The sequence below is a fragment of the Panthera tigris genome, chromosome B4 (genome assembly GCF_018350195.1).
Source record: "Panthera tigris isolate Pti1 chromosome B4, P.tigris_Pti1_mat1.1, whole genome shotgun sequence".
Lineage (NCBI taxonomy): Eukaryota > Metazoa > Chordata > Mammalia > Carnivora > Felidae > Panthera > Panthera tigris.
Genome location: NC_056666.1, coordinates 123745860 through 123771969, shown reverse-complemented (window position 1 = coordinate 123771969; position 26110 = coordinate 123745860). Strand labels below are relative to the sequence as shown.

General features: G+C 39.8%; 1 protein-coding gene across 1 annotated transcript in view; it reads left to right on the top strand.

Annotated features, from left to right (window-relative positions):
- Nucleotides 1–26110, top strand: part of ALDH1L2 (aldehyde dehydrogenase 1 family member L2) — a 66927-nt gene that overhangs the window by 35635 nt on the left and 5182 nt on the right. The window contains exons 11-21 of the mRNA XM_042993072.1: nucleotides 3777–3896; nucleotides 4494–4621; nucleotides 6312–6462; nucleotides 9056–9126; nucleotides 9212–9317; nucleotides 16757–16844; nucleotides 17326–17419; nucleotides 19264–19363; nucleotides 19972–20070; nucleotides 22549–22714; nucleotides 24463–24568. Coding sequence (XP_042849006.1) covers nucleotides 3777–3896; nucleotides 4494–4621; nucleotides 6312–6462; nucleotides 9056–9126; nucleotides 9212–9317; nucleotides 16757–16844; nucleotides 17326–17419; nucleotides 19264–19363; nucleotides 19972–20070; nucleotides 22549–22714; nucleotides 24463–24568 — 1229 coding nt within the window. The remainder of the gene's footprint in view (nucleotides 1–3776; nucleotides 3897–4493; nucleotides 4622–6311; nucleotides 6463–9055; nucleotides 9127–9211; nucleotides 9318–16756; nucleotides 16845–17325; nucleotides 17420–19263; nucleotides 19364–19971; nucleotides 20071–22548; nucleotides 22715–24462; nucleotides 24569–26110) is intronic.

Below are 26110 nucleotides of genomic sequence, written 5' to 3'. Positions count from 1 at the left end.
TCAACTCAGGTTTAAGACAGAATGTTGGAACATAAAGTATTTCTTTTTTAATTGAAGGATATTGATAAAGTATCTTTAATGAAATATACACATTGATTTTTTTAGACATAATGTAGTTGCACACTCAATAAACTTCAGTATAGCATAAACATAGCTTTTATATGCATTGGGAAACCAATATGTTCATCTAGCTTGCTTATTTCTTCATGTAGATTCAAGTTACTGTCAAGTGTCCCTTCATTGCAGCCTGAAAGGTATCTTTTAGTAAACTTTTTAAAGGGCAGTGTGCTAGCAATGAACTCTCTCAGTGTTTATTCATTTGGGAATGACTTAGTTTCTCCTTTGTTTTTAAAGGGTGTTTTGCTGTATATGGAATTTTTGGTTCATAGTCTTTTTCTTTCAGCACTTTAAATATGTCATCCTATTGCCATCTGGCCTCCATGGTTTCTGAGGATGAGTCATCTGTTAATTTTATCGAGGATCCATTTGACGTGATGGGATTCTTCTCTCTTGCTGCTTTCAAGATTCCCTCATTACCTTTGGCTTTTAACCATTGTGTTATGATGTATCTAAAATGGATCTGTTTGAGTTTATCTTACCTGGAGTTTGTTGAGCTTTTTGGATGGGTGGTTTAATGTTTTTCATCAAATTTGGGACACTTTCATTCATTATTTCTTCACATATTCTTTCTGCCTCTTTTCCCCTCTCTTCTCCTTCTGGGACTCTCATTATGCATGCTTTGATACATTTGATGGTATCCCACAGGCCTTCTTTTTCCTTCCTGTTTTCAGACTGGGTAATCTCTATTGACATATTGTCTAGTTTGTTCATTCTTTGTTATGCTTTCTTGAATCTGCTGTTGAGCCCCTATGATAACTTTTTAAAATTTCAGTTATTACACTTTTCAACTCCAGAATTTGTATTTAGTTCCTTTTTTATAATACTTTTTTTTTTTTTGAGAACATTTTTTTTTTTTTAATTTTTTTTTTCAACGTTTTTTTTTTTTTTTAATTTATTTTTGGGACAGAGAGAGACAGAGCATGAACGGGGGAGGGGCAGAGAGAGAGGGAGACACAGAATCAGAAACAGGCTCCAGGCTCCGAGCCATCAGCCCAGAGCCTGACGCGGGGCTCGAACTCACGGACCGCGAGATCGTGACCTGGCTGAAGTCAGACGCTTAACCGACTGCGCCACCCAGGCGCCCCAATACTTTTTTTTTTTAAGTTTATTTATTTATTTTGAGAGACACACAGAGAGGGTGAGCAGGGGAGGGACAGAGAAAGAGGGAAAATATCAAGCAGGCTCCATACTGTCAGCGCAGGGCCCATGTGGGGCTTGAACTCATGAAACTGTGAGATCATGACCTGAGCCAAAATCAAGAGTTGGCCGCTTAACTGACTGAGCCACCCAGGTGCCACTGGTTCTTTTTTTATAATTCTTCTCTCTTTCTTAATATTCTCTATTTGGTGAGACATTGTTCATTTACTTTTCTTTAATTTTTTTAGACATAGCTTCCTTTCCTTCCTTATTTGGAAATATTTTTTTTATTTAAAAATTTTTAAATGTTTTTTTGAGAGAGAGAAAAAGAGAGACAGAGTGTGAGTGGGGGAGGGGCAGAGAGAGAGGGAGACAGAATCTGAAGCAGGCTCCAGGCTTTGAGCTGTCAGCACAGAGCCTGACATGGACCTTGACCTCACAAACCATGAGATCATGTCTTGAGCCAAAGTTGGATGCTTAACTGAGCCACCCAAGAACCTCTATTTGGATACATTTTTAAAAGCTTATTTAAAATCTTTGACTATGGGGTGCCTGGTGGCTCAGTAAGTTAAGCGTCCAACTTTTGATCTCAGCTCAGGTCATGATCTCCCAGTTCATGAGATCGAGTCCTGCATCAGGCTCTGTGCTGATAGCGAAGAGCCTGCTTGGGATCTCTCTCTCTCTCTCTCTCTCTGCCCCTACCCTGTGAGTGTGGACACACTCTCTGTCTCTCTCAAAATAAATCAATAATCTTAGAAAAAAATCTTTGTCTAACGTCTAGGTTTCTTCAAGGAAGGTTTCTATTGACTGGTTATTTTCCAATGTATGGGCCACTCTATGCTTTCATGCTTCTTCATGTATCTTGTAATCTTTTGTTGAAAACTAGCCATTTTAAATAACAGAATGTGGCAACTCTGGAAATAAGACCCCCACCCTTCATAAGGAGTGTTATTGTTGCTTTTCTTTGTTTGGTGACTTTCTTGGACTAATCCCATAAAACCTATATTCTTTGTCGTTTGCCACCACTGAAGTCTCTACTTGGCTAGCTTAGTCATCAGCTAATGAGCGGATGTAGATTTCCTTACATTTCTTGAATGAATAAGGTCTCTCAGCCTTTATGGAAGGCTGAGGGCAGTTTGGGCAGAGCAAGCTCTCAGGCCAAATAAAGACAAACACGAAGAATAGAGCCAATTGGGGAGTTCTGTGGGGATGAGGCCTCTGGGGAGCTTCTGGGGAGTCATTTCCCCTTCTGGTGGCTAATAGATTGCTGGTTTTCACAGCCACTATGGTTCTAAGGATGTGGGATTTCAAGTTACTGGAGAGCTCTTAAGGGAGAGATGGGATCCCAGGCATGCTTCTCATTCCATTTGTTTTTAATAAACTTCAGAGAAATTTGAAAGCAATTTAGTTATCATCTAGTTAAGAACATGAATCTTGGTGTTAGACCCACCTAAAGTTGAACCCACGTAGCATTGCTTACCAGCTGTGTGAGCTTTGGCACGTTGCTTAACTTCTCTAAGTCTCGGTTTCCTCATATGTTAAGTGGGGAAATAATAATATGTACATTATAGGATAGTTGGGGGAATCAAGTTAGACAATACATATTTATACATAATTAGTGTATTTATACATATACATATTTATACATAATTAGCATATTTTCAGAATGATGAGTTTAGGAAAGTGAACTATGTGCAGAGACACATCAATTCAGATGAAGATTCCTTCATTATGTCCTACATAAACACAATGGAAATATTTTATAGAAAAATTTCTTATCTGTGGGATAAGACAAGATACCCTCTTGATACTTTTTTGGTTTTTTTAAAGTATTATCAATTTGTCTATATGAAATTATTTTTAAAATTATTATATTTACTTTTTACGCCTTGCATTGATATAAAATTTTATTCTAATAATGTTCTTTCCCATATGTTTTCTCAGTTTTTCCTCATAATAATTGTATAAAGCAGGGAGACTTGTTCCCTTTTTATTATTGAAAGAACACATTCATAGTAGTTAATGGACTAACCTAAATTCACTCTCTAGGTAATGGTAGAGAACAATTTAGGTAATACATTTGTAAGAAAGAAAGTAAAAACGAGGAGGAACTTAAGGAAAGAAAACTTAAAATGGCACCCATGTAAAAGGCAATTTCAGGAACTCAAAGCAAAGCAATGACTGTGCTCCATAGATGTTGCCACTAGATGGTAATGTTTCCACGATCTGCAAGTCTTTTGCTTCTTTTTCATTTGTATGAAGAAGAAAATCTAAGATATTTATAAGGCCCAGCCAGGAGTACTTTGGTCATCAGAGATGCTAACCTCCTGGCTGAGTGGCCAATCTGAGCATCGTGAAAATCTAACATATGCTTGTCTCTTCTGGAGACTAGGAACTGGAATTCTATTGACCTAACTTCTCTCTGCTGCATTAGTGAATAAACTCCTTTATTGCTGTTTGGTATCAAATGGATAAGCAGAGAAATCCACTGATTCTATTAACATAATTTTCTATCTTAGGTTTCAAAGGAGGTCAATGAAATGACAGTGAAAATGCCATATCAGTGTTTCATAAATGGACAGTTCACAGATGCTGATGATGGAAAGACCTATGATACTATCAACCCAACAGACGGATCTGTGAGTAATTGCTTAGTGTGTGCAGTGACCACTGGTCATGAAATTTTAATAGTTGTAAACCTGGGAGTCTTAAGAAGCTACTTTATTCTATCACTTTGCCTCTGAGCACTTACTAGAAATAAATGTTCTCCATGTATTTCTTTCAACTATTCAGTTCTGATACTGGCTGCTGACTATAGTAATCTATTTTATGGAATGAATATTTATAATCATTTTAGACAGATAGCTATACCTATCCGTATCAGAGGCACAGCTTCACATAATGCTCTATGCAGAAAAGAACTTTGAAACTCGGCAAGCTCATGGCAAGAAATTCAGCTTCCCCAAGGCACTAGAAGAAGCAGATATATTCTTCCTAAATGTGTCTTTCAATCGTGTCATGTGATGTGAGAAGTCCCAAATTTCAGGCTTCCAATTTCCATGTTTAAATTTTTCTTTACTTTATTACTCAACGTATTGATTTTCCATCATAAATTCTCTGGGTTTTATAAATAATACTCTATTTTTCCTATTAATATAATATTAATTTCAAGAGAAGTATATTTATATATCTCTGTATAAATAACCTATAACCTAGTTTTCCTTATCTTGAAATAGATAATATGCAAAGTATCCTATGCTTCTTTGGTGGATGTTGATAAAGCAGTAGCAGCAGCAAAAGATGCCTTTGAAAACGGTGAATGGGGAAGAATGAATGCAAGAGAAAGAGGAAGGTTGATGTACAGGTGTGGGCTTTTTAATTTTTTTTTAATGTTTATTTAGTTTTGAGACAGAGAGAGACAGAGCATGAACGGGGGAGGGGCAGAGAGAGAGGGAAACACAGAATCGAAGCAGGCTCCAGGCTCCGGGCTGTCAGCACAGAACCTGAGGCGGGGCTCGAACTCACGGACTGTGAGATCGTGACCTGAGCCGAAGTCAGACTCTCAACCGACTGAGCCAGCCAGGCACCCCAACAGGTGTGTTTTTTTAAAAACACAGATCTGCTGTCTCTGGGTATTGGTTAACATTGCCAAGTTTTTAAAAATTTCCCCAAGATAGTCTAGCATGCACCCATTATGTAATATGTCTTCTGTTATTTACATCCTGTAAAGTTACATAGATGGGAGTTCCTGATTTTTGTATTAGTGCTTGGAGCAGTCAGGTTTCCAGAGGAAAAAAAGTTTAATAAAAAACGATTTACAAAGATGTAGGCAAGGTCAAGGGATAATGAAGTTCCCAGGTAGGGACAGCAACAGGGAAAGTTGTGACTACTCCAAGATCTAGGACAGAGGAAGGGGCTATTGCTGGAATGTGGCAAGATCTGTGGCCGTAGAAGACCACACTACAGTGGTTTGTCGGGGAGGGACACAGCAGCTGCTGAACCATCTGTGGGGGAGCTGGGGAGTGCAATGCCCGATTGCTTTCTCTCCTGGGGGTGCTGTTCATTGGTCTCTCATTGGTCAAGCCCAGTAACGGAGCAGGGGAGCCAAGTGATGTGGTCTATAAATAAAGGTCATCGTCCCATGTCACAGAGCAGTGTGGAGAAGGGATATAGAACAGCAAATGGGGACTACGCAGCACTTTGTTGTTTTCAATGACAGATTTTAAATCTGCTTGACCCATAGGGACTAGGAATGAGGAGGAAAAATAGTAAGGCCTAGAAAGAATTATAAATTGGTAACCGAGTATGTAGATTCAAGTATGTAATTAGATTTAAGCATAAATTCATTTTTCTACTTCCCTAAGGCCAAACAGCTGACTTTGGTCAAAATATCTCTTACAGCAGGATCTGGAAGAAACATTGAGGGGAAGGGGATTTCAAGCCCAACTTTAGAATGGTCCAAAAGGAACAACGCAAAAACCACTGAAGGGTGGAGGAAAATGGTGGAGGGGAACACAGGATGAATTTTGACTATTTTATACTCATGAGACAATCCTGTACTTATCTTCCCATAGAAACTAGGCCCCTACCAGAAACCTGTTGTAGTGTCTGTAATTCACCCCAGTATTTCTATCTTGTCTCTTCAGTTAGTGTTGGAAGCATTTCTATACCAACAAGAGATCCTCGCGTTCATGGATTCTCATGGGTTGTGCTCTCTAACATTTCCTTGCATATTCATGAACTAGCCACATTCCCACTGTCTTCTGTCATTGATCTCCTCTGATTATTGTGGCTCAGTCACTCTTCTGTTTTTTATACACTGATGAGGCAAATGGTACAGGCTTCCCACACCCTCTGCTTCTTTTTTTTGTAACTCCTGAAACAAATTATGTATGAAATGATTTGTTTAATGTCTTCCCTGCTGGACCGTATTCTCCATCAGGACAAAGACCGGGTCCATGTGTGTTCACCTCTGAACCCTTAGGATGGTGCCTTATACATAATAGGAGCTCAATCCATATTTGTTGAGCGAATTCCTTTCACTGACCATACAGACTTGCAGACCTACTGGAAGAGAACCAGGAGGAGCTGGCAACCATTGAAGCCCTTGATTCAGGGGCTGTCTACACCCTGGCTCTGAAGACTCACATCGGAATGTCTGTGCAAACATTCAGATATTTTGCTGGCTGGTGTGACAAAATTCAGGTGAGCACAAATGTCATTTGACTCCACGGAGATCATTCCAAAAGGAAAAGGGCCGAGCATTTAGTAGTTTGTAAAGACAATGTTTTATGGGCACCTCTTAGATTTTCTTCTGTTATCCTTGTAATAGTCATCTGTGGTGGGTCGATAGCTATTATCCCTTGTTGCAGGCAAGGAAACAGAGGCCTGAGGACAACAGATGGCTTGCATACACTCACATCGTTAGTAAGTAAACCACAGAGCTAGGATTTGAACTCAAGATTTTCTAAACTAAAGTCTCATGATGTTTTTTGTACTTTACTATATCTCCTAAGGGCACCTGGTAGTCTTCTGGACATCTAGGGTGTCATGGAGAGATCGAGAACTCAAATGCCTACAGAAGCCAGAGAGCTAACATACATTGTCTAAGTAAGCTGGGTATAAGAAAAACAATTTTCTAAGACATGGGCACAATAAATATTTCATTTCCTTTTTTACTATAAGAAAGTAAATAGCACATGTGTGAGGAGAAGCAGGCTATTGCTCTTGACCTCAGCACCCGGGGTATGAAAGGTAAAGGTAAGGCTCATAACAAAGAGCAGCGTGCATACTGCTCATAGGCTCACGATAACCACTGCAGCACTGGCCAGGCAGCAAGAAGGAGGAAGTGGGCAAGGGAGAGAAATATAAGAGAGCTTTCAAAAGCATTCCCCACCTCCCTTGTGCTTATATCTCTCACTGGCCTTCTCTATCGGCTGAGAAGACCGGGAAACAGTATTTTATTTGGGCAAGTTGCTGTGACCATTATTAACATAGAGTCAGAGAGACCGGTCCAGGAGTCAGATTTGGCACTTACCAGCTGATGTTGTTAAAGTTCTTTTCTCTCTCTAAGCCTTCCTTTCCTCATCTGTAATATGGTCACAATAATACATACCCTGCAAGTTATGTAGTGAGGCTTAGGAGCAAGTTTGCGGTAGACTAGGGTTTGTGCATCAACGTAGTTTTAGTCACAAAGTCATACAGATGTAAGTATTTAGTAGTGGTGGTTCACGCCCACACTTGAGCCTCGATTATGAAAACCAGAGAGCTTCAAAACCTGAAAATCAATTGGTTTCAGTGGTTCGAACTCATTTGTTGCCAAAAGCTGACCTGAACCAACATGAGTCTATTTATAATTTGTATTTCTATCACTTAGAGGAAAGATTCATGTTTCACTAAATAAATATTTCAATACTCATGTATTTATTTGATTATGGGGGGCTACTTCAGACCCTACTGGGAGTCATAGATAATATAACATAAAGTATGTGCATTATGTTATATCTCTATAGTTCAAATAATTCTGAATCCCAAAACACACCGGCCCCAAGGATTTCAGATAAGAGATGGACACGTGTAATTAGTAATAGCAATACAATTGTGTGCGGCAGACAAATGAATAACTTCAGTTGAAAACGACTGCCGTGAATTAGATGGGATTAAGTCTGGCTGCATGTAACAGATACTCAAGTATGACCTTCACTTTTGCCTCATTTTCAAGGAACACCCAGGCAAGTAGTCAGGGCTAGTATATGACATGTGGGCTCCTTCTCTCTCTCTACCAGAGCTACTAAGGTACCATGTGACCTGCACCCTCAAGACGGTCTCATGGTCTCACAATAACCATTGAGGTATCAGCCATTTCAGTGACACTCTGAGCAAGGAGAAGAAATGAGTGGGGGGTAGGGTAAAGGAGCCTGTGTCGGAGCTGAGTCAGCCTACTGTAAAGAACATTCCCCTTCCAATGCCTTGTGCTTACGTCTTCCATTGACCATCCCTGTCTGCCCTGGAAACTGGGAAACAGTATTTTATCTGGGCACGTGACTATCACCATTATTTTATTTTATTTTATTTTATTTTTTAAAAACTTTTTAAAATGTTTATTTATTTTTGAGAAAAAGAGAGAGACAGTGTGTGAGCAGGGTAGGGGCGGGGGGGGGTGGCGGGGGGGGCAGGGGAGACACATCCAAAGCAGGCTTCAGGCTCTGAGCTGTCAGCACAGACCCATGACGTGAGCCGAAGTTAGACCCTTAACCGAACCACCTAGGTGCCCCTCACCATTATTTTTTTTAAATAAAGTTTATTTATTTTTGAGAAAGAAAGAGAGGGCACAACTGGGGTAGGAGAAGAAAGAGAGAGAGAGAGAGAGAGAGATAGGGAATCCCAAGCAGGCTGCACTGTCAGTGTGGAGCCCAATGCAGGCTTGAACTCACGAACCATATCACCATTATTGATATAAGGACAGAGGGAAGAATGGCTATTGGTTACACAATTAATATTCTCTGCCATGCCAAGAAGTTGGGAATGGAGGTAACTAAATTAGAACTATGTTTTATAGATAGACAGATAGAATTATGTTTATTCTCCTGTGTCTTACTTCTTTCCAGAAAGAAATAGCAGTTTCTTATTTTTGGTGTGAATATATTTCTTATATATCATATATTCTTACAAATTGAACACTGCCTTTTCATACCAGCTAAGAAAATGGATTCCTTGAGATTAGACTTACTCATTTCAATTAGTGCAATGAGGATCACCTTTTTTTTTTTTTTTTTTTTTTTTTTTTTTTACTCTTTAGGGTTCTACTATTCCAATCAACCAGGCCCGTCCAAATCGCAATCTGACCTTCACCAAGAAGGAGCCGCTTGGGTGAGACAAGGAGAGCGCCGAGGGTGACTTGGGTGAGTTGTGTGGGTTGGAGACAACTAAGGATGCCGTCCTTCTACCTCTGCAGGGTCTGCGCCATTATCATCCCCTGGAATTACCCACTGATGATGCTGGCGTGGAAAAGCGCCGCGTGTCTGGCGGCGGGTAACACCCTAGTGCTCAAGCCAGCGCAGGTAAGATGCAAGGAGCCAGGGCACAACCTCCTACTCTCCTACTTACTTGAAAACAGAGACACCCATTTATAAACATTATGTCTTTAGACAAAAATGAGATTGTGTATTATGACATCTTCAAAGGCATCATGGCTGGGCATCTTTTCCTATTAGTTAAATCTGCATTTTTGTTTGAAGTTTATTTATTTACTTTGAGAGAGACAGAGACAGCATGAGTGGCGGAGGGACAGAGAGGGAGAGAGAGAGAATCCCAAGCAGGCTCTGCACTCTCAGTGCAGAGCCGGATGCAGGGCTCGAACCCACAAAACCGTGAGATCACAACCTGACCCAATACCAAGAGTCAGACACTTAACCGACTGAGCCTCCCACATGCCCCAAATCTTCATTTTTAATGGCTGCCTAATGTAACGCATGGATATCCCACAATTTAAAATTTCCATGGCAAGGGAAGCAGGCATAGGGTTACTCTGTGCAATCCACTGAATTTCTACCAGCCACTCCAATTCTTGCCAAATGCCAAATGCCTAATGATTAGGGAATTATTTAGAGTAACTATAAGACATCCAAAGAAAAGTATTACATAGGCATTTGAATTTAAATTACTAAAAATATTATAAAGATATGGAAGATGAAGGAAAAGGAGGCAAAAGAATGTACCTAATCGTGGCAACTGTAAGTATATGTACATTGAATAACAAATAATAAAAAATAATAATTCAAATGATAGAAGTTCTCAGAAAAAATCTTTTAATGCTAGAGTAGCTTTTCAGGGAAAAGAATATGGTAGCCAACTTAATACCTGGCTGAGCATGGCCTGTGTAAAAGTGACCAGTAGGAGACGTTCTGAGGGACACAAGTCACGGAGAAAACTTGGTCACTATTCTAGAAGGATTTACAGTTCATTACCTATTACCTCTCCTTTTATTTCTTCTTTTAGGACTTAAGAAATTGCGGTTTCATTTGGCATTACTACTTAGTCGTCCAGGTGACCACAGTCATCCTGGTTTTGCTTGTTAGAAACAATTTCATTTCATTTTTATTCTTTAAATTTTTTTTAATGTTTATTTATTTTTGAGAGAGAGAGAGACAGAGCACAAGCAGGGGAGGGGCAGAGAGGGAGACACAGAATCTGAAGCAGGCTCCAGGCTCTGAGCTGTCAGCACAGAGCCCGATGCGGGGCTCGAACCCACAAACCGTGAGGTCATGACCTGAGCCGAAGTCAGATGCTCAACCAACTGAGCCACCCAGGTGCTCCTAATTTCGTTTTTAAAAAATGTTTATTTATTGAGGCTCCTGGGTGGCTCAGTCCATTAAGCCTCCGGCTCACATCATGATCTGGTGGTTTGTGGGTTCAAGCCCTGCGTTGGGCTCTGTCAATCTGCTTCAGATTCTGTGTCTCCCTCTCTCTCTGCCCCTCCCCTGCTCACACTCTGTCTTTCTCTCTCTCTCTCTCTCTCTCTCTCAAAAATGGATAATAAAACATTAAAAATCTTTTTAATTAAAAATATTTTAAAATGTTTATTTTTTAATGTTTATTTATTTTTGAGATCCAAAGCAGGCTCTGTGCCAACAGCAGAGAGCCCAGTATGGGGCTTGAACTCACAAACTGTGAGATTATGACCCAAGCCAAAGTTAGATGCTGAACTGGCTGAGCCACTCAGGCACCCCTATTTATTTATTTTTGAAAGAGAGAGAGAGCGAGGGACAGAGAGAGAGGAGAGAATCCCAAGCAGACTATTAGTGCAGTGTCTATGGCAGGGCTCTAACTCACAATCTTGTGAGATCATGACCTGAGCCAGAATCAAGAGTCAGATGCTTAACTGTCTGAGCCACCCAGGCACCCCAATTTCATTTTAAAAAATAGGTATACATTTAAAAAAATTTCAAACTAGAAACATACAGAGGTAGGTAATGAAAAGTCTCCCTCCTATTCTTAATCCCCCCGCCAATTTACCTCCTTACGGGCAACCAATGTCATTAATTGTTATTTATTAGTTTCTTAGGTATTCCATTAGTTTCTTAGGTATTCCCTTAGGAAGGGAATATGGGAAATTGCTAATCAACAGGCACAAAGTGTCAGTTATGCAAGATGAATAAGTCCTAGAGATCTGCTGTGTATCATTTTGTCTACAGTGAACAATAGTGCACGATACACTTAAAATTTGTTAAGAGTGTAGGGGCACCTGAGTGGCTCAGTCGGTTGGGCGGCTGACTTTGGCTCAGGTCATGGTCTCGCAGCTTGTGAGTTCAAGCCCTGTGTCAGGCTCTGTGCTGACAGCTCTGAGCCTGGAGCCTGCTTCCAATTCTGTGTCTCCCTCTCTCTCTGCCCCTCTCCTGCTCGCTCTGTCTCAAAGGTAAATAAACATTAAAAAAAAATTTTTTTTAATTGTTAAGGGGGTAGATGTTATATTAAGTGTTCTGACCACAATGCAATACAATGGTAGCACTATACATATTTAGCAAAAGAAAAAATCTTCCTTTTTTTGGTACAATTTCCAATGTATAAATAAACCATCTCCCATAATATTCCATTGTATAGTTAAACTATATTTTATTTAACCAATCCCGAGTTAATGGATATTTAGATTGTTCTGCCCTTTTGGTATTATTTTTTTTTAAGTTTTATTTATTTATTTTGAGAAAGAGACAACATGAGCAGGGGAGGGGCCGAGAGAGAGGGAGAGAGAGAATCCCAAGCAGGTTCTGAGCCATCAGTGTGGAGCCCAAAGCGGGGCTTGATCTCACAAACCGGGAGTGAGATCATGACCTGAGCCGAAATCAAGAGTCAGATCCTTAACGGACTGAGCCACTGAGGCGCCCCTGCTCTTTTGGTATTATAAAATGTGCTACAGTTATTACCCTTGTAAATACAGCGTTATACACGCGTGGAAGCATATTTAAAGGATATGTTTCTGAGAGCCAAATCACTCACAGATACATGTATTTGTGTGGTAGATATGACAAATGCTTCCATGGAAACGGGACCAATTCCCCAGCGTGCTATAGGAGTGCCGTTTCCCCGGGTAGCACTACTCATTAAGGAGCAGGAAGCTAGTAGAGTGAAGAGGGACAGATGACCTAGCCTGGGGGCGCTTAATCCTGGCTGCACATAGAATCACCTGGAGTTCTCATTTTAAAATACTGATATCTGGGCCGCCTTGGCAGAGTTGCTGATTTAATTGGTCTAGTTTGGAGCTGAGGAACTACTATTGCTTGAAAGCTTCACATTTGTTTCTAAGATGCAGTCAGAGTTGAGACTCACTAAATGGTATCCTATGAGAGCGCTAAATAGTGAAGAATTCCAATGATTATATATAATGTTCAAAAATTATGAACATTCATTGAGGGTATACTAATTGCCAGGCATCTATAAGACAAAGACGCACAAAGTTTCTGTTCCCATGGAGATTACAGTCTGACTCCAACGCAACTTAAAACTTGTGACTGAGTTTACGGGTGCCTGAGTGGCTCAGTCGGTTAAGCGTCCAACTCCTCTGATTTCTGCTCAGGTCATGATCTCACGGTTTGTGGGATTGAGCCCCGCGCTGGGCTCCGTGCTCTCAGTGCAGAGGCTGCTTGGGATCCTCTCTCCCCCTCTCTCTCTGCCTCTCTCTCTCTCAAAAATAAATACATTTTTTAAAAAAACTTAAAAAAAACCCTGACAGTTTAGTGATTGATGATAATTTTAATCTTGTAAATGAAAGACCCAAAGTTGTTGTTCTGTTATAGATATCTTTTTATTTTTATTTTTTAAGTTTATTTATTCTGAGAGAAAAAGAGAGAGAGAGAGACAGGGAGGGGCAGAGAGAGAGAGAGAGAGAGAGAGAGAGAGACAGAATCCCAAGCAGGTTCTACACTATCAGCTCAGAGCCTGGTGTGGGGCTCGAATTCATGAACTACAAGATCACCACCCAAGCTGAAGCCAGAGTCAGACACTTAACTGACTGAGCCACCCAAGTGCCCTGATATCTTTTTATTTTATTGTATAATATTACATAATGATAGTATGAAACCATTTCCAGTATTAAGGCCCCTGTGTGAATGTCAGGAGGACTGAATCAGAGGTCTCCCTTTCCCTTTAACCTGAGAGGAAGGTACAGATTCCTGTGGCCTGGACTGGCCACAGGTCTGACAGCTTCGAACCACTTTATTAATGTAATAAGAGCATTAGCAATGACCTACTCTTGCCCAGAACACTGCTAGATGCTTTCCTATACATCATTTAAACCGATAGTCCTGCTGGGAGAACTGAGCAGCCAAATGGAAGAAAGCCAATAGAAATGAAAAGGAAAGAGATAAAGATTAAACCATTTGTTTTATTTTATTTATTAATGATATAAAATCTTTTTGTTCTTACTTAAAAAGAACTACCATTAATCCAGGGTACTTAGTTTTTAAATGTCTTTCTAGTTGTGGTTTCATGCAAAGTCATAATAATATACCCTTTGGGCTAGGACCATCTTTAACTGGAGTAGATGTAAATCTACTGTTTCAGATATCTTCTTGATGATTTCAAATGTTTGAGACCAATTTCTCATTGAGTTTAACTAGATGGCCATTTTTTAAACCTCACCAGGTTACTGCAGTGGATGTGTTACTAGAAGGAAAGTGTTAGCCCTGCCTTTTGCTTGTTTGCTTGTTGCCTTGGTAGTATTATTATTTATTATGCAGTTTCTTTTTCAGCCACTTGTCCGTTTTATGAAGGTTGGGTTAGTTAAAGTAATAATATATAACAATATATAGTCTGTGAATCCATGTAACCAGGCCAATAAACTTCAACATGTGGCAATATTCTGAAAGCAAATGAGCAAGTGGGGAAACCACTGTCATTCCCTTGCCCTTGTGAACTCCTGTTCTTTCCTAGGACATACCTTTGTGACCCATGACCTTCTGGCCGTCATTCAGACTGAGCGAGAGTATCATGATCCCGCCATATAATAACTGTTAGTTATGTATGACTTACTGCGTATCTTTGTCCATTAAATAGAAGCTCTACTATTCTCTTTTCACACCTCCATGGATCTTCTTGCACATTCCATTCATTGGGACTACACTAACAAAGACATAATCAGCATTGGTTTTTAAGTGTGGAAATGACTTTCATTTTGCTTCTGAGTTATGCACTGCTGTAATCGATGTTAAAAATGAGATTCTATTATGCCATCTTTGTGTAAAAAAGGAGGGAAAATAAGAAGATACGTATCTGTTCACTTGAACAAAAGAAACATAGGAAGGATACACGGTAGACAAATGAGGTCGATTAGCTACAGGCTACGAGGAGACCGGATGGAAGGGGTAGAGGGAAGGGGAGCAGGGAATAACATTTCTCTGACTGTACCTTTTGTATATTCCTCACTTTTGGAAGCATATTTCCCATACTCAACAATGACAACAAACAAACCACGGAAGAAAAGAAATATGATCAACCCCGATGGGGCAAAACCCCTAAAACTGAATACAAATAAAAACAAATGCACTAAGCCACATTTCAGAACAGTAACATGATCCCGTTGAGGGAAGTGAGGAAACATTAATCCAAGTAACTTTTGAGAGACATTGGGACTATGTGCCCTGAGTCTAAAAGCAAAATCACTGTAAATAAGTATTGAACTCTAGTTAGTAAGCTTCTTTTTCATAGGGACATAGCTTAATAATTCTCAAATTGTCCTCTATACATTTAAGGATTGAGCAAATCAGTAAATGTTTTGTAACTATTGGAAGCCATGTTTCTCAGTGTTGGAGAAGAGAGTTTACACACGCAAAAAGGGAAAAAGATTGAATGAACCCTGAGATATCGGATGGAGGTATGTTTTTTTCATATGTTTTAATTCATATGTTTTAATATATTTAGATAGCGTGATGAAGAAATGGATCTGGTGTATGTGGGGATAGATGATAGATAGGAAGATAGATACAGACACACAGATAGATAGACTTATGTGTGTATGGGCAAACATATAGCTATCCCCCAGCTCTGTCTCCTGAGAAGGCCTAGAAGCAACAACAGTGTCCAGATCTTGGTTTCTAAAATTCTGAATTTTTTTTACTCACAGCCCTTTTGACACCAAATGTGTGGGGGTTTTTCTTCCCCCCCATTCCAACCTATTCTTTAACTCCCTAAACACCAGCTAGGTGCTCTACAATTTAAGCCAATTCTGACACTAATTACCTTGAGCTTTAGCACAGACCCCAGAGGTGAAGGGCTCGTCAGTCTCACAAGACTGCCTCCATTTCAGATGCCAATGTGAACCCTGGGCCTCCTGTACTTCCGACCAACTGGCTATAATTCAGAGGTTTCCATGACCCCCTCCTCAGGTGTGATTTGGTACAATAGCTGACAGAATTCAGGAAAACACTTTATTTACTATGACTCTATTATAAAGGATCAAAACCAACAGTCAGATGAAAAGGTACATAAGTTGAGGTCTGGAAGGATCATGAGCACAGGAGCTCAGGTTGTGGAGCTCAGATGCACCACCCTCCCATCACATAGATGCATTTGCCAACCCAGAAGCTGTCTTGGTGATTGAACTCAACATCCAACCCCACTTACCTTCCCAATGTCAGGGTGAAAGTTCCAATTGTTTAATCATGGCTTTAAATAGTCTTGAAATCTCTTCCTACAATATATTTAGTAATTACAAAATATAAATGAGTAACTTACAGTGGTGAAACATAGCAGACTCCCTTTCCCAAATCATCAAAGTTAACATTTCCAATATTGGGGCTATTTGATAGCATGTGTCTCCTGAGATGGTGCTCTGAGGACTCAGCATCAGTCCTGTGGTGTTCTTGCCAAAGTTCTTGCACTTGAACAAGTGCACAACCTGAATCGAATCATGAGGAAACAGCAGACAAATCCAGATGAAGGGGCGTTGTCCAAAAATAACTAGCCTGTGCTTATCAAAAATGTTAGTGAAATGAAATATAAAAGAAAACTCAGAAACTCTCCCGGATTAAAGGAGACTACAGACATGGAAAGGCCACGTATGATCTTGGATTTCCTTTTTCTACAATGCGCATTACTGGGACAATTGGTGAAAACAGAATAAGGTCTGTAAATAAGGTTTTCTAATGAGTTGTTAATTTTCTGATTTTGATCATTGTCCTGTGGTTATGTAAAAGAACTCTTTGTTTTTAGGAAATGCACACAAAAGTATTTACAGGTGAAGGGGCACGTCTATGTCTTACTCTTACACAGTTCAGAGAAAAATAAAGAGAAAAAGAGGATAAAGCAAATGTAGTAAAATGTTAACATTTGAGAAACCTGGGTGATGGATATATAGGAATTCTTTGTACTGTTTTTGCAACTTTGCTGTAAGTCTGAAGTTATGTCAAAATAAAAGAAAAAATAAAACGACCAGAAAGGAAAAGCAGGATACTAGTCTAAAGGACAAGACAGGGTCTGAAGAAGGTAATTGTGGTCTGCTTCTGCTCAGGTCACACCCTTGACTGCTTTGAAGTTTGCTGAGCTCTCCGTGAAAGCAGGCTTTCCCAAGGGGGTAATCAACATCATCCCAGGCTCAGGTAAACCATCAAAGGACTCACTTGGCTGTAAGTAATGAATGGTACGGGAGTAGCTGAGCGACTATTTTCCCTCTAGAGTCTTGTCTTGTAACTACCATATATTAAAGCTAAATACGATTTACCAAATAATTAACTTAAGGATAAATATATTTACCATGTGCTAAAAATCTTAGAGTAGAAATATAATGGTGGGTGAGTAGGGTGGGAGGAGCAGAAATTGAACAACGTTGTAAAACTACCATAAGGTGGCCTGTTTCAGTTTTTAAAAATTACCTTGGAAGATGAAAAACCAAGGCTTACCTGTCTTCTGGGGGGCTGATAATTGCATGGAGGACATTATTTAGACTTTTTCAATTTGTAATTAATATAGAAAATGTGAAACTAAGAAAGCTTAGAAATCTACTTCAATGAATTCAAAGTCACTCTCTCCGTAAGAACTTGAATAATGTTTTAATTCGTGTTTTCCTCCCTGATTCTACAGGTGGCATAGCTGGGCAACGCCTTTCTGAACATCCTGATATCCGTAAACTTGGTTTCACTGGGTCCACTGCTATTGGCAAGCAGATCATGAAGAGGTATTGGTTTTAGCGTGTTGATTTACTGCAGATCCTAGTAAACCAGGTTTTTGTTTATGCTTTTTTGCTTTTTCATATAGAATGTGTTTGGAGGGGGTAACCTGGGTGGCACAGTTGGTTAAGCATCTGACTCGATCTCAGCTCAGGTCATGATCTCACGGTTTGTGCGTTCAAGCCCCACATAGGGCTCTGCGCTGATGGTGCGGAGCCTGCTTGGGACTCCGTTTCTCCTTCTCTCTGCCCCCCTCCCACTTGTGTGCTCTCTCTCTCTCTCTTTTTCTCTCAAAAGTAAATAAATAAGCTTAAAAAAAAAAAAAAAGAACGTGTTTGCAAGGAGAAAACCCACATCAGATTTAGAAGAGAAATCTACTTATCACTGCAGGGTATTGAGATATTTTCATATAATAAAATACTCTCCAAAGCATAAAGCCCATAGTCCATAAAACTAGAGCCATATTGGAATTCTACACCCTACTGGTAGGGTGTAGACAATCCAGAACAAAAAATTTTTGCATACTAAAGCTGTGGCCCAAATTGGTCTTAGAGCATAAGTAAGAAACTGAAGAGACATATAAATGGCAAATATGGATTATTTATAAAATGAATTCCTAAAATGCAGTAACATTTGTTTTTTAAAAAAATTGCGGACAATCTAAATGTCCAAAATAAGGCATGGTTAAGGTATGTCAGTGTAGGGATGCCTGGGTGGTTCAGTCGGTTAAGCATGGACTCTTGACTTCAGCTCAGGTCATGATCCCTGAGTTGTTATCAAGCTCCGTGTTGGGCTCTAAGCTGAAGGTGGAGCCTGCTTGGGATTCTTTCTCTCCCCCTCTGCCCCCCTCTCCTCCACTTGTGCGCTTTCCCTCTCACTCTTTCTCAAAAAAAAAAAAAAAAAAAAAAAAAAAAAGGATGTCAGTGTAATGGAGGTCCACGCAATCATGTTCATGGAGAATTTTTAATAATATTGAAAAATATTGTTAAAAGGTAAATAGAAAGAAAAAAGAAAACTAAGGTATAAAATTGTACATATGGGGTGATCACAACCATTAAAAAAATTTTTTTTTTAACATTCATTTTTGAGACAGAGAGAGACAGAGCATGAACGGGGGAGGGTCAGAGAGAGGGAGACACAGAATCTGAAACATGCTCCAGGCTCTGAGCTGTCAGCACAGAGCCCGACGCGGGGCTTGAACTCACGGGCCGCGAGCTCATGACCTGAGCTGAAGTCGGCTGCTTAACCGACTGAGCCACCCAGGTGCCCTGATCACAACCATTTTAAATAAGGCAAAGGCTGTGGTTGGACACAGACCAAAAATAAGTATGTCAAAATGGTGAAAACATGGATATGAAGCCATGGAATGGAATTTTGTGATTTTTTTTTTTCTTCTTTCTGAGTTTTTGGGGGCATTTTAAATGTTTTAAATAACAATATTTTTGCAGATGGGGGAAATAAATAATGTACTTCTAAAAATTGATATTTTGTTTCTGTAATGCTTCAGGAATCTGGCTAGAGGTTAAATTCCTTGCCAGGGCTTTATGTAACCAAATTTCTTAAGAATCTAAATTTATCCATGAGGATCTCTAGTTATTGAATCACAGAATTATAAAAGCTTTTTATTATGGAAACTTTCTAATATTTACAAAGCACACAGAATCATGGAATGAACTCCCATGTGCTCACCACTGGGCTTCAACGGCTACTACCCTTCAACCATTTGTGTTTTGTCTTTGAATAAGTTTCTTAATATTTCTGAGGCTCATTTATATTTTCCATGCTAAGTGGTAACTTAGAGTTAAAAAGGCCCACGCGAGAGAATGCTCATTTCCCATTTATTTTCCTCTAGCTGTGCTGTGAGCAACCTGAAGAAAGTTTCCCTTGAACTTGGTGGCAAATCCCCACTTATAATATTCAATGACTGTGAACTTGACAAGGCCGTGAGAATGGTAAGAGGGGGACAAATCTCCCTAAATAGGTGCCTATTTCTAAAACATGTCTCATCTCCTTTTTTATCAGAAATCTCAAAATGAGATTGGGTTTTGTCTGGTCATCAGTAGAGGCCACTCTCTTAATGCTTAGATTTAGGACTATTTAAATCACTTAATTAAAAAAAATAGTACCTTTACACTTGTATCATTAAGCTGTATTTAAAACTTGGGGGATAAGAGAGTCTTTTCTAAGCATTCATGATTTATACAAACTGATGTCAAGATTTTAAAAGCAAAATCTGGTATGCCAGTAGTACATTTAAATGTATCAAATAATATAGATTTTCTTACAACACAAAATTTGTTCTTAGTGGTGTATCCTTACTGTTACACACACTTTTTTTTTTAAGCGCTCCTGGACCAAAAGGGGGAAAGGAGAAACAAAATCCCTAAAATCGTGCTAGATCAAAACTGAGTATCTCTAGACAATTCCCATCATTAGCTAGGCCAAGGCATTGACTCTGACGTTTGTTTTTCTGCTGTCTTCCAACAACGTCTAATTCTCAGTGTGTGTGATCTTAGGACAATCTGAAGTACTGTTAATATTTTCTCTTCTGTTGCTGAAGGGCATGGGGGCAGTATTTTTCAACAAAGGAGAGAACTGTATTGCAGCCGGGCGCTTGTTTGTGGAAGAAGCCATCCACGATGAATTTGTGACAAGAGTGGTAAGACATCTTCCAATTTGCTTTATAGAAACTGCTTTTACCTGAAAAGTACTTCCGGCGATATCGATGAATTTTTAGGTGGGATACTAGTACTGCGCCATATTTTAAATGACAGAGTCCTTACCTTTTAGAGCTACTTTCTGACATATTTACAGAGGAAATTGTATGATGTATAGACTTTGCTTCAAAGTAACCCAGGAGGATAGGGGCACCTGGCTGGCTCAGTCTGTTAAGCGTCTGACTTTGGCTCGGGTCATGATCTTGTGGTTCATGGGTTTGAGCCCCATGTCGGGCTCTGTGCTGACAGCTGGAGGCTGAAGCCTGCTTTGGATTCTGTGTCTCCCTCTCTCTCTGCCCCTCTCCCACTCCCACTCTCTCTCTCAAAAAGAAATAAACATTAAAAAAGAATTAAAAAAAAAAAAAAACAACCCAGGAGGGGAGGAGGTGAGTAAGGGAACAAATTGGCCAAGAGTTGGTAATTGTTGAAGCTGGATGATGGGTAAATGGGGTGTCATGTTATTGTCTACTTTTTTATATATTTGCAGTTTCTCATAGTAAAAAGGTATAGGTCTCTATAAAAAAAAAAACTTAAAAGTTTTTATTATCTATACCTTGCTCTACATTTATAGTAAATTATATCCTTGAGACTAATGGGAAATACACTCCTAGATTTTTGTAAATTCCTAAGTTGACTAAGAGAGATATACTACTGGATCCTTGCAAATCGTCAATGCACTGTTAATCAGACAGCCAATCATTTCCTCCACTAAAATGTATAGATAAATACATACATGCATACATACATATATACATACACACCTTATAGATTGGTCATGATTTTATAAACATAAGACCAAAAGAAGCCATTTGTAGAACTATTAACACGAATTGTGTGGCTAAAATAAACTAAACTATAATACAGTATGCCATTATTATGGTAACAGTAATCATGAATTTGTTTGTATTTGAAAAACCAGCACCCAGCTTCTTTTTTTTAGGGTCAATTCCCTCTCCCCATTCCCAAGAAGAAAAGACATTCTTTCTTCATGAGAATGGAAAACAAGAAGACCAGGAGTGCCTGAGTGGTTCAGTCAGTCCAGCATCTGACTCTTGATTTCAGCTCAGGTCATGATCCGAGGGTCATGGGATCGAGCCCCACGTCAGGCTCTGCGCTGACATCATTGTGCCTGCTTGGGGTTCTCTCTCACTTTCTCCCTCTCTCTGTCCCTCCCCTGCTTGTGCTCTCTGTTTCTCTCACTCACAAAATAAATAAATAAACATAAAAATAGTTAAAAAAAAAAAAAAAGAAAAGAAAACAAGAAGACCTATGGAGGGCAATGGCTACCCTCCTGAGCACCCCTGTAATTCAGTTTTGCGCCACGGTAAAATAAAAGTTACAGAACTTTTGCAATTAGTTTGTTGACATTTCAAATGCTGAGACCAGAAATGTCAAGAGTCTACCTTATCAGCCCATCAATAAACATGTTTTGTACACATGTAATCTGTATTAATTCACTCATTCAGCAACTATTTCTTGAGCACTTACTGAGAGATTCTTGCCAGGCCTAAATTCAAATTCAGGGCCCTATTGGGTCATGGTAACTCTCTTTCTTTCTTCTTACTGGAAATGGACTTAACATTAGAAAATGCAGGGGCCCCTGGGTGGCTCAGTCGGTAAAGCGTCTGACTTTGGCTCAGGTTATGATCTCATAGTTCATGAGTTCGAGCCCCACATGGGGCTCTCTGCTGTCAGCATGGAGCCTGCTTTGTATCCTCTGCCCCCTTCTCTCTCTGCCCCTCCCCCACTCTCTCTCTCTCTTAAAAATAAATAAACATTAAAAATAAACAAATAAATAAGAAAATGCAAAAGTAGGTTAAGGTAAGTGAGGTGCATGGGAAATGATTACAAAGACATGCCTCTGATGAACATTGCACAACAAAGATAGCTTTTTATCAGAACATTCTAGCAATTCCTCTGGCATGGCTATACCATGAAAATGTCTGAAGGGCAGTCTGCCACATTTGGTGGGGAGAAAAAAAGATAGCAACGTGGCCATTGCTATGGACAGAAATTCTTCTGTCCTGAAGAGTAAAAGTGTGCTGTGTTAACAAAAATTCCAGGACATCAGGTCTGCTATTCTAATGGATTAACACTCAGGATAATTTGAATATAACATACATACATAGCTTATAGTCTGTTAGAACTTAGTGGTTAACAGCTTGGGCTTTCAAGTCAGGAAAACTCTACTATATTTAGTGGTTGTGTGTCTTAAATCACTTACCCTGTCTAAGCCTCAGTTTCTTCATCTGTAAGTTGGAAATAATGAATACCCACCTCCAGTGCTTCCGTGAAGACTAAAAGACAACACATCTTTTGACAGCTTAGTACAACGGCCACCACACGGTAGAAGCTGAGCTGAGGGTATCCATTATTATTATTAACAGTCAATTGTGTTTTGTGAACTGGGTGACAAACAGGTGGAAGAAATTAAAAAGATGAAAATTGGTGATCCACTTGACAGATCTACCGATCACGGGCCCCAAAATCATAAGGCCCATCTGGAAAAGCTTCTGCAATACTGTGAAGCTGGAGTGAAAGAGGGGGCCACCTTGGTGTACGGGGGAAGACAAGTTCAAAGACCAGGTAAGACCACCTCCGCAGGAGGCATACTGGGATTGTGCTCCAACACCTTACTCTGCAAATTGATCATTAGCAGGGGAAAAGGTAACATTTGTCTATGTTTCCTGTATGAACCAAAGGTCTCGGTACACTGAGTAGCTGATAAGGGAGACTTTTTTTTTTTTTTTTTTTTTTAACAGAAGAGTGCCTGCTAATTAATGTAGAAAAAAAATGATAGAAAAATCACCACTTTGTACCCCTAATTGAGTGAAATGATTGATGAGGCAGTTATCATCAAGGGAGGCTAAAGTTGTCAGGAGAGAGGTTGATGGGGGGGGCTGAGTACATACAAGGTCTCAGTTTCTCACCCAGGATGGCTTGCCAGTCTCAAGGAGAAAAATACAATTTTATGATGGAGAGGTCAAGCTGTCACCGGCTGGGAGCCCCTGGTCATTCTTAGCAACAGTGAAAGCAGAACATCCAGGTCTGATGTGTCTCCTATGGGATACAACAGGTACCACACAGCATCACCTCTGCAGTGTTCTTGCCGAAAATGTTTAACCTGAATCTAATTGTGAATTTAGGTCAAACTTTCCATTTCCGAGAAATAAAGGGGATCGAGGAACAATTAATTGCTTTAAAATTTTTTTTTAGCATCTATTTATTTTTGAGAGACAGAGACGGAGCATGAGTAGGGGAGGGGCAGAGAGAGAGACACAGAATCCGAAGCAGGCTCCAGGCTCTGAGCTGTCAGCACAGAGCCCAACGCAGGGCTCCAACCTACCCACCACGAGATCATGACCTGAGCCGAAGTCGGCCACTTAACTGACTGAGCCACCCAAGCGCCTGGATCAAGGAACAAATTAAATATCATCCCAAGGAAACAAAGGCAAATCTAAATGCAACATATCCTGCAGGACAACTGACTCCATCTGTTTAATAAGTCAATGGCATGAAAAATAAGGGGTGAAAGGTTCTAGATGAAAGGACACTTAAGAGATCTAACAAGTGAATGCAATGTGTAGAACTTATTTGAAGCCTGAATCAAACAAATCAACTGTAAGAAAGATACTTTTGAGAAAAAACATTTGAAATAGAAACCATGAAGAAGGAATTAGCACTAATTTTGTTAGATGTGATAATGTATTGTGGGAAGTTAAAAAAAATACTTAATTTTTTCGGGGCGTCTGGGTGGCTCAGTTGGTTAAGCATTGACTTTGGCTCAGGTCATGATCTCACGGTTTGTGAGTTCGAGCCCCGCGTTGGGCTCTGTGCTGTCAGCTCGGAGCCTGGAGCCTGCTTCAGATTCTGTGTCTCTCTCTCTGCCCTTCCCCTGCTCGCACTCTCTCTCTCTCCCTCGCTCTCTCTCTCTCAAAAATAAATAAAAGGTTAAAAAAAATTTTTTTTAATCCTTATTTTTTTACAGATTTGTACTGAAATTCTTGGAGATGAAAGTTGTGATCTCTGGAATTTGCTTTCAGTTATTTCAGCCAGGAAATAAAATGAATCAAAGATAGCAAAATAGGAGAAAATATTTATTTTACAATTCACTATACTACTTTCTCTACTTTGACATATGTTTAAAATTTTTGTTAAGAAACAGATTAAAAAATAAGAACCTAGGAATGCTAATGCCAGGTAGGAAAATGAAAGTTGTCTTGGTTTTATTGACCCCGAAGGGAAGAAAAAAATTATAATGTAATTAAATGGGCAAACTGTTAATTAAAAATTAATTACCGTATAATTGATGATCTTTTCTGTTTTTCAAATAGGCTTTTTTATGGAACCAACTGTGTTCACAGATGTGGAAGACCACATGTATCTTGCCAAAGAGGAATCATTTGGGCCCATAATGGTCATTTCTAAGTTCCAAAATGGGTATGTTTTTCAGGCACGATCTAACAGGTTTTGAGTAGATAAGTGTTTTTTAATCCGCCATTGTGCTGCATACAGGCCATAAAATCAGTGAACATGTAATTCTCAATTATATGACAATAACTGACTTAACTAATTAGAAGAGAAGGGTAACCGATGTAGGTCGTTACATATTTTTGCTTCCTAGCTTAAATTAATGGCTGACGGTATGGAACTTTAGCTGACTAAATTTTAGTTTGTGTACAACCAATATTCACAACGTCTCTGGAACAAGATGAATAACTGAGAATAACAAAACTAGTTTTCACATTCACATTCCTAGGGAAGGCAGCCTGTGATTTTCCCAAGGAGAGAGCGCTGCCTTCATAAGGGTGATGCCCCTGAAAGCAGACACTCAACTTTTTATAGCAATGTCCACAATCCCCATGTAATCAACTATAAATGATATACTGGTTTGTTACAGTACAGGAAGCTTTCCAAAGTGTTTAGCATATCAAAGAGGGTCATATGGCAACTGAGCGCATACAAGAATATTTAATACAGTAGGTTCTCATGGTATGCTGTGCAAAATTCTTCAGAATTCTGGCTTGAATTTTCCTTCAACCAATGAGAAAGTAGGAAAAAAAAAACCAGAACACCAATTTCAAAGGACTCCTTGCTCTTTTATTTATTTTATTTATTTATTATTATTATTATTATTATTAGAGAGAGCGAGCAGGGGAGGGGCAGAGAGAGGAGGAAAGAGAGAGAATCTTAAGCAGGCTCTTCACTCAGGGCAGAGCCCGATTGCAGGGCTCAGCCCCACCACCCTGAGGTCATGACCTGAGCCAAAATCAAGAGCCAGGCTCTTAACTGACGGAGCCACCCAGCCACCGCTCTTGATCTTCGATAGACATATTGTAAGACATATTTGGGGACGCTAAGCTATAGTGAGCAACCTTTTGACACAGGGAGCCAAGAATGCCCTATTAACCTTCCTTTCCTCATAAGTTCCTCCCATAGGATAGTCTTTGTGTTAAACATGCAGATTGTAGAAGCCAGATTTGCAGGGTATAAACCGGATAGGTCACAGTTCCTTGAGATGCTTACCAGCTGATGAGGGAGACAGACAAGGACGTGGGCAATCAACCACAGAGGGCCAAAGGCAGCCACAGTGGGTGGAGTCTGCAGCCTGCCTCTGCACCTGACCTCATCTATGGGCTTGGGCCAGTTACTTACTCACTCTGAGCCTTGGTTTCTTTGTGATGTTATTAATAGCATCTATCCTTTTGTGTCATTCTAAAAATTAAATAAGATAGGTTTGCTATTGTGCTGTTGCCACTGGTATGCTTGTTATTATCCTAGAAATAGGCCAAGGTGTCTTATGAAGCCATGTCATCTCGATAGTCCTCAACAAATAATGGCATAAAGCCATCTTTCTGCCTTAGGCTGGTCAATAAATATTTGGGTCCCTACCACGTGCAATGCATCAAGAAGTCTGAGAGTTTTAGCAGAGCCTCAGTTCACTCTAAGTTCAGCTCCAAATTTCTTGTGCGAGTTTAAAAT